This window comes from Bombyx mori, chromosome 7 (genome assembly GCF_030269925.1).
Source record: "Bombyx mori chromosome 7, ASM3026992v2".
Classification (NCBI taxonomy): Eukaryota; Metazoa; Arthropoda; class Insecta; order Lepidoptera; family Bombycidae; genus Bombyx; species Bombyx mori.
The window spans coordinates 1,378,233-1,393,043 of record NC_085113.1 but is presented as its reverse complement, the minus strand read 5'-3'; the positions used below and the strand labels follow the sequence as shown (position 1 = coordinate 1,393,043).

The window sequence follows — 14,811 nt, the reverse complement described above, 5'->3', positions numbered from 1 at the left end:
TATTCTCTTTATTGAAGGGAACAAAAAAAAACAACACGGTATTTGAGTGTGTTGGCCAAAATTGTAGAAAATTCTTCCGTGTTTTTTCCGTGTTATTTCCCTTTCTTATTCCCTTTATTGAAGGGAACAAAAAAACAACACGGTATTTGAGTGTTTTAGTCAAAATTGTAGAAAATTCTTCCGTGTTATTTCCCTTTATTATTCCCTTTATTGAAGGGAACAAAAAAGAACAACACGGTATTTGAGTGTGTTAGCCAAAATTATAGCAAATTCTTCCGTGTTTTCGAGAAAAAAAATTATAAAAAAAACGTTCGTGTATGTGTACACCTTTATTATTTTTACACACACTACTGTATTGACTACTGCAATACATATATTTACTACTACGGAAGTAAACATTTTAAAAACCTATAAATCCGCTTGCTAGTGCATAACAAAGAATACTTTTTGCCCCACATATTCCTAAAGTTCACTATAAATTTTATTCCATGCCGCGAGGAGCACCTAGTTCGCTATTTCACCAATATCGGAAAATGCACGGTATGAGAGTCACGTGGCCCTGTTTCTATTTCTGATTTGGCACGCACGTTAATCATACATACGACCTGTTTAATTACAACTGACGACATCGTAATGCCGGTGTACTCTATTTGAGAACAGAACTCTGCCTAGTGGAGTAGACTATATATAAAGAGATACTTTATAGTGCGCTAAAACATATCATAAAGAAACGTATCCTCATATTCCTGCCTATGCCTGCCGAGAAGCAGTAACACGTTTCGGCTTGAAGCTTGGGGCGTTATACTGTAAAAGCTGAGACCTTAGAACTATATCTCAAGGTAGGTGTTGGCATTTGCGTTGTAGATGTCTATGGGCTCCGGTAACAACTTCACACTAGGTGGGCCGTGAGCTCGTCCACCCACCTAAGCAATAAAAAAATATAACTATAATAACTATAATGCGTAGGTGAATGTAGAAATGGCGTCTTATCGTTCAGGTCTTTTCCTGACAGCCAAACATATATACAAAAATAATATAATGTATTTATGGAAAGAATATATATATAAATAATATAAATACATTATAAAAAAATTAACATAGTAAACATAGAAGAAGAGAAGATACTTAAGAAACATATTAACATACAAAATTATCATATCAAAATTGGTTTATCAGCGAAAGTTGTTCACAGCGTTATAGTCATCGGTAACCGCAATTTTTTTTAACTATTGTATAGGTTAAACGCGGGTATTTATGAATATGAAAGGAAACGCCAAGTCAATAAACGCTAAAACGCAAGGTATAATGACGTCTCTACAAAAGTCCTTTCTAATAGGAATTCGCTCCCAGTTATAATTAATTCTCAAATGCATATTTGTATGACACCTCACAAATTATTCGTAGAACGAGACACCGGACACGCGAAATTTACCTGGCTTATAGTTGTCCACTAATAAACGTACTTATTCTCTAAAGGAAATACCATATCTCAATTTCGAAATTGAATGTCCTTCTTCAAACGAGGCTTGTGGAGAGTACTTAACAGTAGGCAGCGGTTTCGCTCTGCCCTTGGCATTGCTGAAGTCCATGGGCGACGATAACCACTCTCCATCAGGTGGGTCTTTTCTCGTCTACCTACAAGGGCAATAAAAAAATAAATATATGTACGATTGGTAAAAATGGAATGTATAAAAAGAGTGTGGAACGGAGCTTTAAGATGTGAGTGAGAGAAAACTGAAAGAAAGAGAGAAGAGAATGATCGACAGAATGACAGAAATAAGAAAGATGGCGAAAACAGTTAAGAAAAAAGTGGAGGTTTTATTTTATGCGTTGCGATCTCTTCTTCCTGTTCGTACACTCTTGACAGAGTGGTCGTGGTCATGCATCAGTCGGATCCTGCGATACCGATGCTCTCGCGATGCGACTCCATGTGGCACGGTGTTTCGCAGAGTGAGAGCAATCGTTTATGTGAGTCATTTCCGCTGCTGCGCTGCGCTGCGATTTCTATTCTACACATATATTATATAGAAAGTTTGCTTTAAACTGGGGAGATTTCAATCAGACAAGGTCAGACGTTGAGTCCATTCAGTTGGATATATTGAAGCAGTATTTACATTCTGGTCTCCAATAATCTCTTTCAGCTAAATTATTGTCTGTTGCATTAGCAGCAGAAGAACACGACAAGATTCTCAAGCAACTTTTAATTTTCATACACTTTGATTTTGCCGCTCATAAAAATAACCTTCTTGCCTTCAGTCGATTTGTCTTCTCTGAAACAAGGAGTCTCAGTGAACTTGAATAATTTCCAGGGGCTGATAGTGTTGTGATTCCTGAGCAGACATCAATAAAAAATTACGATCCAAAACAAGCACATGTAAATTTCTACATTTCGTTTCGTAACTTTCTTGTACGAAATGACAGATAAGATTATAACTGTTTTCAACGTCATTGGCAACCACGAGGTAAATGCTAAATGCATATATACTTATATATTTTTAATAAGCAGGACCAGACTTTTATTAAACTGCGTCAAGTTTACAGTTTTTGGGTATTTTTAATTTTCGAATAGAAAGCCTGTTTTTTTTATTTATGTCTTATCAGATCACCTCAAAGTTAACACTTGCTAAAACACATGGACACCTTGAAATGAATGTTGCATCATGAAGCCAATATGTCACATAAGGCCGGAATCTCAATGGCATTAGACTAACGGTCATCCTTGATACCACAACAAAACCATTCTTTATCGCAGCAATTGTCCTGAAAGAAGCTTATATCACTAATATCTTTACAAATACGGTAGACCCTTAAGTAATGCTCCATCAACATTGCTATTCCCGTGCGAGTGAGAAATGGTTATTGCGAACGGAGACGTCTGCTAATTAAGCCAAAATGATTATAGTACTATTTTTGATGCTAAGGAATGTAGTTAATAAACATTCAAATGGTTTGAAATTGTGTTTGGAAATTAGATTTCAGCATACTACCGTATAGGGACACGCAATAAGCTTAGACACAGACATCACGGTCACACATGCATGGCTATGGAATTTCTTTGCTATAACTTTGCCTAACTACTATTATTGAAATTAATGTATAAGGCATTCAAATTGTAGCAAAATACAGTAAGCACGTTGGTACTTTAAGAGGAAGTGTGCTGTTAATAGTGTTACACACTCATCCTAGTTACGTTGAAAAGACCTCTTGGACATAATGAAGCCCTTTACCCTAAAGAAAGTATTACGGTGACCGCAAGTAACTTTTAACTAACTAGCAATTTAATCCGATTTGGGTCAAACTCAAACTATGGCAAAATCCTATAGTCCTCCAGTCCCAGATATAGCTTCCTTATCGATACCAAATCCATAGAGCAATAATTCTGAGCTCCAGTGAAATAAACATAAAATATTGTGATCACCACAAATGGGTATCATAATCCTTTATGAAGAATAGGACAGCTGTGATGCAAATAAAATCGGGACGACGACATTATGTCTGAAAGTATTGGGTTGAGTTATCTACGAGCTCTAATATCTACTTGATACCAGACAAGCGGAATTGATTATCTGCATATCCACGGTAATAAAATTAAGCCGAAGTTAGCCAGATTAGTAACTAACAATTAATTATCATTAACGTCCGTAGGCCAAATTTGATCTTATTTTTTTTGGTTATTTTATTGTCCTTTTAGACGTGATCGTCTGACGTGAGCACACAAAAACTAGGTCAGTAAAGCCGCCTAATATCTGAAATATCGAATGTCAATATCCTCATTACTATTACGTCTCAGTACTTAATCCGTGCTGCGATAAGATAATAACGATTTAAATACATTTACAATATAATCCTATGCGTATTAGTTATATACAGGGTGTTCATACTTAGATATTCAGGAAGCATTGTCTCAAAGAACTGAGTGAGCGTACGTCGCCCTGTTATTATTATATTTGTGTGCTCTAATCCAAATGACACCAGTAGAACTTTGTTAATATTTTAACATAATTTCTTTGGGGTTGATTGATAGCTGTTTTCCTTGCGATCTTGACACTCAGGAAGTAGTTTTGCGTGTTTGATTTTTATTACAGGATGTTATTCCTTCACTGTGGAAGTCAGTTTTATCGAAGGCAGCCGCTTGGCTCTGCCCCTGGAATTGCTGACGTCCACGAGCGACGGTAACCGCTTACCATCAGGTGGACCGTACGCTGTTCTGCCTGCAATTTCAATAAAAAAAATAAAAAAGGCGTGAATATTTGTTAAGTAGGTATTTCATTAGAAAAATTTATTCTGCCTACGGGATTCAAACACCGTTGCATAGCGTGATACGAATGCACCGGCCGTCTTAACCTTTAGGCCACGACGACTTAGCTGTTAGCAAATCCCACCCCTCCTGGCTGAGCCCTTGCTCACCGTTGCACCGGGCCCCCAGTAACCTCTCAAACATAAAAAAAGGAAAAATTATAAAGGTTACCCCAGTTCACATCGTATCACATCGCTTATAAGCGGGATATTTTATCCGATTGACCTCGAGGTCAATCGGATTAATAAAATTCGTTAAAGATCGAACTCCTCGAGGATTTCGATCTTTAACGAATAGGAATTGACAATATTACGGTTACACCCTGTTTTAATTTGCTTCGTAATCTATGGGCACGTGCGGACTATTACATCGTGACGCTGAATGGATTTGCGCGTGGAGCGATGAAGGAGGATGGTGGATGGAGGAGGATGGAGGAGGATGAAGGAGGATGAAGGAGGATGGAGGAGGTGGAGGAGGTGGAGGAGGTGGAGGATATGGAGCTGGGCCTGTTCGTTGACGACTGGGCCTTTTTTTATTGCCGCTATTGACGCTCATGGATTTCAGCAATGCTCGGCACAGAGCTAAGCCGCTGCCTGCCGCTTAATACTCTCCACGAGCCTCGTTTTAAGAAGGACATGTCTAAGTGCTCGGAAAGCACCGTGGAGCGGAGCTTATTCTAAGGCCGGATGGTACGTGGCAAAAAGGATCTCTGAATACGCACTGTGAAGTCGTCGTGGCCTAAAGGTTAAGACGTCCGGTGCATTCGTGTTGAGCGATGCACCGGTGTTCGAATCTCAGGCGGGTACCAATTTTTCTAATGAGATACGTACTCAACATATGTTCACGATTGACTTTTATGGTGAAGGAATAACATCGTGTAATAAAAATCAAACCTGCAAAATTATAATTTGCGTAATTACTGGTGGTAGGACCTCTTGTGAGTCCGCGCGGGTAGGTACCACTACCGTGCCTATTTCTGCCGTGAAGCAGTAATGCGTTTCGGTCTGAAGGGTGAGGCAGCCGTTGTAACTCACTGGTGGTAGGACCTCTTATGAGTCCGGACGGGTAGTCCAGTGAAAAGGCCCTACCACCAGTTTATCATTTTTATTTATTGCTTAGGTGAGTGGACGAGCTCACAGCCCACCTGATAGCTTAGAGAGACTATTCGTGACAGGGAAGATCAAGGAAAAGATACAACACAGGCACGGCCCGACAAGTTGGTTAGATCAAATCCGCACCACAGTAGAAACCCCATTCCAAGAAGTCCCTCACGCGGCCGATTATCGGAAATCGAATAAAATCCTGTCTAAACATAATTAATGGTCACGATCCTCAGCAGTGAGGAAACAACGCGAGGAGCTACACTAAAATTTTGATTATCAAAATAAAAAAACAAAAATATACTCATATTTTATTGGTTTCTCTCGATATAATTCAATGTTTAATCTTAAGCTGATTGCTATGACCACTAAAATTTCGATTTTGATTACCACCAATAAAGATTCTACTGAATAGCTTTCACTTTTTTTTCCCTAAGTTCCACTCCGTAGCATTGTTTAAACACAAAATAACCATATTTTAACGAGACTGTTGTTCCTTACATGTTATCGCGGTAGTTGTAAACATTTCTTCATGTCTATAAGCCATCTATTCATCATCATTTAAATATCTATAACGACATTAAATCGACATTAAGTCGCAAATTCGACTAGCCTGCTATACGAATGAAACAGCTATTAAATAAATAGCGGATATATATCATACAACAAAGAATATTTGTCAATTGCCTGATTCTCACCTAACAATAGCATTTGGACCGAGCAATTTCACCCGCTCGGTGGAAGACCTACCCTTTGTCGTTACTCCCAAAGATACATTTTAAATTGATACCTACTTAATGATTTTAATCAAGACAATATCGCATCATCAGGGCCTTCAGTGCACGCCGAAAATTATTCTCTCCTCATTCAAAAATAGAAACAAGCTAATGGCTTGTCTAGTGCTATGTGGCTATGGTAGTCTATAGACAACACCAGGTGTATGCCTTTAAATAACCTTAAGACGTGAGGGCGAGTCTAGAAACCATGAAATCAAGACAAGGATCAACCCGTGCTAGCTTAAAATACGTCCTGCCACCACATAAACTTGGCTAACAGAGGTGAACGTCCCACAAAAATTTAAAGTTTGTTAATAAAACACAAAAATTCATAATACTATTTATTTAATTTTTCACGGTTCCTTGAACATGAACTCGCCAAAATGTGCAAACACGTGATCTCTAAATTACAACGACGAATTCTTATCAAGACAAACAAAGCGAAAGACCTTCATTTTACCGCGCCTTACGTAATTGTAATTATATAACGTTTTCAGCAAAATAAGGAGATGAGGCTAATCCATTTATGTCTTTCTACAGCAAAATTCTTAACCTTAGCCTTTCAGTACACATGTACTTATGACATCTCGAGAATGGTAATAAATATAACTAATAGAATTAATAGACAATTGACTCATTTCATCGATTAACTTGAAGATTACTTAAAAACTAAACGAGCATTATAGAAACATAAATTCAAAATTAAAAGTGAAATGAGGAATCCGAAATTTTGAATATGTCAAATCATAGGTGCACAAGGCATTAATACGTTCAAAGCAACTTAAAATCCCTACTAAGTATAACGCAGTAATAACAATAAGAGTTACATTATCATTGCACATGCGCGGTGTACATGGACATTTAAATCTTACAATGCAAGTGAATCACTTGGGAAGCAACATCCCTGGTCTAATCACAGCCTCCAAACCACATAATACCCTGATTAAAGTAATAACTATAAACTAAACAATTGCAGAGCAACTACGTATTGTTGCCAAAGATGATAGGGGAATCTGAATAAACTGGGGTAGAAGCATGCTGGGATTTGTACGGAACCAATTCTGTGCTCTTGAAGAGACTTTGAAAGAAATTTTGCTGTTCCATTAAAAGAGTATTCAAATGTCGCATCTCCTGGTCTATTTTCTTCAAGTTAAACGTCGCTTGGTCAATCTTCTCTTGCATTCCTCGAATCTCAAAGCCGACGTTCTGCTCATTATTATGTCCTTCGTTCTTCAACTTTGAGGAGATCTTGTTCTTGTATAGCACTTCTTTAACTGATCGGCCGGACTTAACTTTGTTCAGCTGGGCTAATTCATAAGCTGCCATCATAATGTCTGTTGGTAAACGTTTTTCTCTTGGATTCAACGGTTTCACGCTTAATATGACTTTGCCGGCCTCAGGAGATACTAAAGCTGTTCTGTAGACATATTTGTGTAGGCATTTCGGCAGCCAAGCACTAAACATGCCCATTTCAACAAAAAGAATTAGTTTCGTCTGTCGCACCAATTTTGATAATCCTGCTGTCTTCCTTAATCCTTGGATGTCGTGAACCGCAATACCGACTAATAGATTCATTAGGATTATAGTCACGAACATAAGGAAGAAAATGAAAATTATTTGTGCTGACAATTCGAAAAATATAGGAGGATCATCTTGCATCGGATCGTTTATTAGGATATTTAAATTTAATTCTCCAACCATCATCGAAAGAGTACTGATGAAACCCATCAAAGGATTTGAAAACATTTCTTCATTAGGAAAGACGACACAGAAGCAAATGGTAAAGCCGAGAAGTAGACAAATGTAAGCCAATAAAAGTTTCAGAAACTCCATTAAAACTTTTTGATACATGGCCACGTAATCGCCAAACATTGGAAGCTGGCCCATCATCAACATCAAGTTTGTCCAAGCCCCAAGAACAGCATAGCCACCAACATGATTCTGCCAGCTGTAATCATTGCGAATGTTGTACAATGAAAATACTGAGAGCAGCACGAACCACTCCATCAAGTTTTCGAAGGTCGTAAAATATTGGTAGAAACTCGAGTATCCGGTTATACCGGTTAATTTTCGAACGATTTCGAAGACTGTGATTGCCATCAAGACCCATCTCTCAAATTCGATAGGATTATCGTTTAAAATGACTCCCAAAATTGATTGCGGCTGACATAATTCATTTGGGACACCATATTTCTTCGAATGCTTACCTTGACACGCTTTGACTACCGCTGTCAGCACGTAAATTGATAGAAACGATACAAATAAAAAACAAAAAATTAGTCTAGCCAAATAAAACTTCCTTATTTTTCGCCACTTCATAAACAAAAAGGCAGAGCACAGTGGATGCTGCAAAATATCTTTTTGGCCTTCATCAACCAAACTGTTTAAATATGTGATCTCGCGTGGATATGAAAATTTCAGTAATTTACCAAAATCAAATTCGATCTGTACCTCTTCGTTGCCTTCTATTGATCGACTCAATGATATTCCACAATCTAGGTTGTGTTTTAAAATAGCAAGAGACTTAGGAGTTTTCCTGGCGATAACACTTAACGCTGTGTGACCTTTTTTAGATTTCGAAGTTACGTCGGCGCCCAGAAAGATTAATGTTTCGACGCATTGCGTCAAACCATCCATTGCAGCTAAATGAATTGCAGAATACCCATATTCATCTTTCTTGTTGACCTGAGCTCCCCAATTAACCAGCAGTTCGATTATATCACAAGCACGTTCGGAACGAGTTATCGCAGCGTGTAAAGGACTTCTTTTGTCGTAATCTTCAGCATTCGGGTCCGCGTTGCCGTCTCGCAACAACACTTCTACGCAGTCGATACTTGATAATCTAGCAGCTAGATGTAAGGCCGTGAATCCTCTATAATTTTTCGTGTTTGCTTTCGCACCTTCAGATAGTAAAAGTTCTACGCACTCCACATAGCCCCTGGAAGCTGCCAAGTGCAACGCAGTACATTCTTTATCTCTTTGTTTACTCATGCCATTCACGCTTATCTTTGTTTCTCTTAATAAATACGACAAGCAACGTCGCGAACCCAGCTCAGCAGCGAGATGCAACGCGTTCAATCCTCCAGAAGTAGCATATGCGGGGTCCACTCCTCGTTCTATGAACATTTCCATACATTCAACGGCATCTGCTCTCACCGCGCAATGTACTAGGTTATCTTCGCATCCTGCTCGCTGTACCACGCCGTGTAACGAAGCGCCATTTGCTATCAGTATTTCTGCAACTTCTAACGAATTCCCGAATGCGGCACAATGAAGGGGGGTGAAATATTTAGGAACGAAATCGACGTCAGCACCCCGTGATATCAGGAACACAGCCGCTCTGCCGGCACCGCTAAAGGCTGACAAATGTAAGGCAGTCAAACCTGACGAATCCGAGTAGTGAATATCCGCCCCAGCGTCCAAAACTCCGGGTAATAACTCATCCCGCGCCAAATACGAGGCCCATAGTAAAGTTAAATTTACGACCGCTTCAGGAGCAGAACTAATGTGTTCCTCGATGTTTTCGGCAGTTATCAAGCCGCATTCTAAGTCATCGAAAAATCTTCCCGCCCCCAGAGTGAGGGCTCTTTCGTACAATCCTCTTCTTGCCGCGTCATCGGTCAATCTAGCATCGGGGTCGGGAGCGAGGACGTCGAAACTGTGGTACATGTTCGGTGCATCGTCAGCTGGAGGTGAAGGTCCGACGAAAAGGTACTCCTTAGCTTTTCCCGGCTCACGAGCTGACTCCAGCAAATCGATGTTTTTCACGTGCTTATATTGAGGATTGAGTGGAAATTCTTCAGGCTCCCGCCCTCTGGATCGAATGCTGCTGCTTAATCGTGATCTTGTTGGAGTTTGCAAGGGTGAAGGCCACCCCATCTCGCGATACCCGAAGTTGTCCATTGTCGGGACGTTACTGAGAAAAGCAAGCGCTTGTGCAGACGTTATCTTATCTGCTTTGTTTGGAAAGACGAGACAAGATGCTCGTTTGACTTATGATTTACGAAGTTATTTTTAATCTACGTAATTACGTTGTTTCGTTTTGATCACATTTTCGCGTTAAACGTTTTCCCTATTTTTTAACAATATTTATGTTTCAATAGTTTACTTATGTATAATCTCTCAAAACGCAGCAGTAAGAACCGTTTATTTGTCTGGGTAAAGCCGTCATAGCCTAAAGGATAAGGCACCCGGTGCATTCGTATCTAGCGATGCATCGGTGTTCGAATCCCGCCGGCAGGTACCAATTTTTCTAATGAAATACGTACTTCACAAATGTTAACGATTGACTTCTACGATGAAGAAATAACATCGTGTATTAAAAATCAAACCCGCAACATTATAATTTGTGTAATTACTGGTAGGACGTCTTGTGAGTCCGCACGGGTAGGTACCACCTGCCTATTTCTGCCGTGAAGCAGTAATGCGTTTCGGTTTGAAGGATAGGGCAGCCGTTGTACTGTAAAATTGAGGCTTAGAACTCATGTCTCAAGGTGGTGCATTTACGTTGTAGATGTCTATGGGCAGGTGGACCGTGAGCTCGTCTAACCATCGAAGCAATAAAAAAAATTAAGCGTAGGAAGACTTTTCTTCATTTGTTTTACTTCACATCTCAAAGAAATTATCATAATTTAATGAGATACTACAAACAAGCTTAAATCTTATCTCTGTTTTTGGAGGCTTAGGCATAAGTAAATACAAGCTAACCAAGTTTTATATACCACCAAGTTATACATTAATATTTATATTAAAAAACACAGGTAATATGTTTCTAGGTATATATTTTTATTTACTTTAATCTTTTCATAAAAACATTTTACACAGCACTTTGTTCTCCACAGTTTCAGGAATTCGAAAAGGAACATTCAAAAATATTTCTTTAATGAAATGTAAAGAAGGAAAACCCGAAAAGTATGAAGCTTTAACAAATATGTACAGTCAGCTACACAAACACATGGATACTAATATCGTGTAAACACTTTCATCCACGTTAATAAACTAGATAGCATTGAATACGTTGATAGTGGTAATAAATAATAGTTTAAAAAAAACTAACAGAATACGCTTTTATAGAAAATCCAACTAAAAAATATAAAATAAATTTTAATGAATTTGAATTAAAAACAGTGTAGGTGCTTTTCAGGATATTATCAAAATAACCCTTCTACTCATATCTGTTCATAAAATATTTGTAACTACTGATACCATGCACGGGCGCTTTTTTTACAATAAAATCATTTTTTCTTACACTATTTTTAATTCAAATTTATTAAAATTTATTTTATATTTTTTAGTTGGATTTTCTATAAAAGCGTATTTTGTTAGTTTTTTAAACTATTATTTATTTTCCATTATTTGGTTAAATTTCAATTTTTCCCATTTTTTTTCTTCAATTTGTTTTTAAACTATTGAATTGTCATTGGTTCTTAATAAGTATACCAAATTTTGAGTTAATCCGGGGTCAAAATCAAGTTCAAAGATTCCGTTACAAACATACATACGTCTGAAGCGAATAAAAGCGTATTAAATTTATGATTTTATGATATATTAAACCTGTAGCGGTAGCTGTCATTCAGAACAGAAGATATTTGACAGACGCCTGAATTGCCTTAACAACATTTTCAAGATAAGTTTGCAGAAATTTCCGGAAAATAACATTCGGACCATCCAATGACTAAGATCTTCTCTTTGTCGTTTTCTGCAAAAGTCCATTAGCAGGAAGCACCAGGATCTGAACAGGACAAAAGTCGTAAACTAACCAACAAAGTGATCCAAATAATAATTCTAAGTCTAACTTTAAATTTTCCACGCGTCGGGTTTTAACCCTAAAGCACTTATTTTACCGCGTTTTTTAAAGTTAGGCAAAGAATAAGTTCTCAATAGCACATTTAAATGACGCAACACACTTCTACCTACTAGTTATATACACAGTCCTACAGTTCTAATAATCTTCAAAACTATCCCATAAATGTCACTATCCGTGAAAGGCTTTATCTCATATGAATTCTAAATATATAACTTGGCTCATTTCACTTATTAATAACGTTGATACTCTAGATAGAACAGGCGACACTAATTTTGTAGCCGGTTTCTTTGTGTTTTTATAAATTACGATTTATCGTTACGATACAACTTGTCGTATTGGAGTTTTTATGAATAAGATATATGTACATTTTTTTTTATTGCTTAGATGGGTGGACGAGCTCACAGCCCACCTGGTGTTAAGTGGTTACTGGAGCCCATAGACATCTACAACGTAAATGCGCCACCCACCTTGAGATATAAGTTGTAAGGTCTCAGTATAGTTACAACGGCTGCCACACCATTCAAACCGAAACGCATTACTGCTTCACGGCAGAAATAGGCAGGGCGGTGGTACCTACCCGCGCGGACTCACAACAGGTCCTACCACCAGTAATTAAGCAAATTATAATTTTGCGGGTTTCACTTTTATTACACGATGTTATTCCTTCACCGTGGTAGTCAATCGTGAACATTTGTTGAATACGTATTTCATTAGAAAAATTGGTACTCGCCTGCGGGATTCGAACACCGGTGCATCGCTTCAACACGAATGCACCGGACGTCTTATCTTTTAGGCCACGACGACTTCAATTATACTGGTGCTGCTTAATCGTGATCTGTTCTGATCTGAATCTGATATTGAATACGTTGTGCGATCCTGAAGCAAATCATTAATCTAATTTTAGATTAACTAATCTAATTAATGGAGTGCTCTAAGGAATTGTTTGAGATGATCCTCTCATCTCCTTTTTATCATCGCACGTCCCGCCACTGAAGCAGAGTTCATCCATATTTTCTGGAACCGCTGCGTTCATAGACAGTGCGTTTCCAGAGGTATTTTTTACCACGTACCATCCGGCTACGGAACGAGCTCCCCTACACGGTGTTTCCCGAGCGCTATGACATGTCCTTCTTCAAACGCGGCTTGTGGAGAGTATTAAGTGGCAGGCAGCGGCTTGGCTCTGCCCCTGGCATCCCTGAAGTCCATGGGCGACGGTAACCACTCATCATCAGATGGGCCGTATGCTAGTCTGCCTATAAATCTGTCTGCAATAAAAAAAAAACTATTAACTAGTAGTTGTTCGCTACGGCTAACTATAACTCCTCCTCCTGGTGTCATGTTCTTCAATGCTGAAGGTCGTGACCCCTCTTCTGTATCACTTTCTCTGGTAAGATTTTTCTCCATCTGTTCCTGTATCTGGAGGTAGCGATCTGAACTATAACTAATCTATTTAATTTAATTTAATCTATTTAATTTTTGTATTTACTAATATTAAACTACCCACGGAAATAAATAACATTCTAAAGTTTTGGTATGGGAACCAGATCAACAATGTGCGATGGGCTGGGGCTTTGTCTCTTTCGTATAGGTTGGAGTGTGGGGTGAGACAAGGCGGGTTGAGCTCGCCTACGCTCTTCAACCTGTATATGAACGAGCTGATCGGCGAGCTCAGTAGGACCAGCATTGGTTGTTTCATAGACGGGGTGTGCGTAAACAACATCAGCTACGCAGACGATATGGTGCTGCTGAGCGCGTCTATCCGTGGCCTAAGGCAACTTGTTTCTTTGTGTGAGGGATACGCCAAATCACACGGTTTGGTGTACAACTGTAAAAAGTCGGAGATCATGGTCTTTGAGACCAGGGGTGGGACGCATGATAAAATACCTCCCGTAGTACTCAACGGAACGCCATTGACAAGAGTTTATAAATTTAAATATCTCGGCCATGTGTTGACCCCTGATCTCAAAGATGATGAAGATATTGAACGAGAGGGGAAAGCGTTGTCGGTTAGAGCAAACATGCTATCTCGCAGGTTTGCACGGTGTTCACTTAAAGTCAAGGTCACCCTCTTTAGGGCCTACTGTACTAACTTTTACACGTGCAGCTTGTGGGCTGGATATATTCAAAGATCGTACAACGCTCTCCGTGTTCAATACAATAACGCGTTTAGGGTGCTGGTGGTGCTGCCCCGCTTTTGTAGCGCATCAGGGATGTTTGCAGACGCGCACATAGATTGTTTTTACGCTACCATGCGTAAGAGGTGTGCATCTCTGGTAAACAGAGTGATGGCCAGCTCCAACAGTATCCTGAGCATGATCGCAAGCAGGCTGGACTGTGTATACATGGGTCGCTGTGGTGCCATCTCCCATGGGATGTTACCACAGTAATTCATTGTGATGTAAATATAACTACTAACATAGGTCTAAGTCTTATTAACAATTTATATGAGTCATGGTTACTTGAAATAAAAACATTATTAATATTATTATTTACAGATGAAGCATTCCATCGCGGTCTCGCTCACAGCTGTGTGTGAAATATATTTACTATAACTGCTGCCGCTATGCTCCTATGGACCAGAAATCCAAGGTAACCAATACCAGATGCGCAATAAGTAATTCAACGTCTAAATCTCACCTATCAACAAAAATAAATATAAAAATAATGAAAATACATTTGAATTTGAACTCTAAAATAAATAATTATGCACGATTATAATGAAAATTCCATAAATAAATCGGAAATTATAAAATTTGATATACTTTCTTCTGAAAGTAATATTCCGAAGAGTATAAATAATATAGATAAACCATTCCAAGCGGTCTCCATAAT

General features: G+C 38.8%; 1 protein-coding gene across 1 annotated transcript; it reads right to left on the bottom strand.

The window, feature by feature from the left end:
* Positions 1 to 6,686: 6,686 nt before the first annotated feature.
* Positions 6,687 to 10,283, bottom strand: LOC101742191 (transient receptor potential channel pyrexia-like). The gene is given in 1 exon segment (NM_001309573.1): positions 6,687 to 10,283. A coding segment is annotated over 1 exon segment (2,898 nt). The 5' UTR covers positions 10,053 to 10,283; the 3' UTR covers positions 6,687 to 7,154.
* Between the last annotated feature and the right edge of the window lie 4,528 nt (positions 10,284 to 14,811).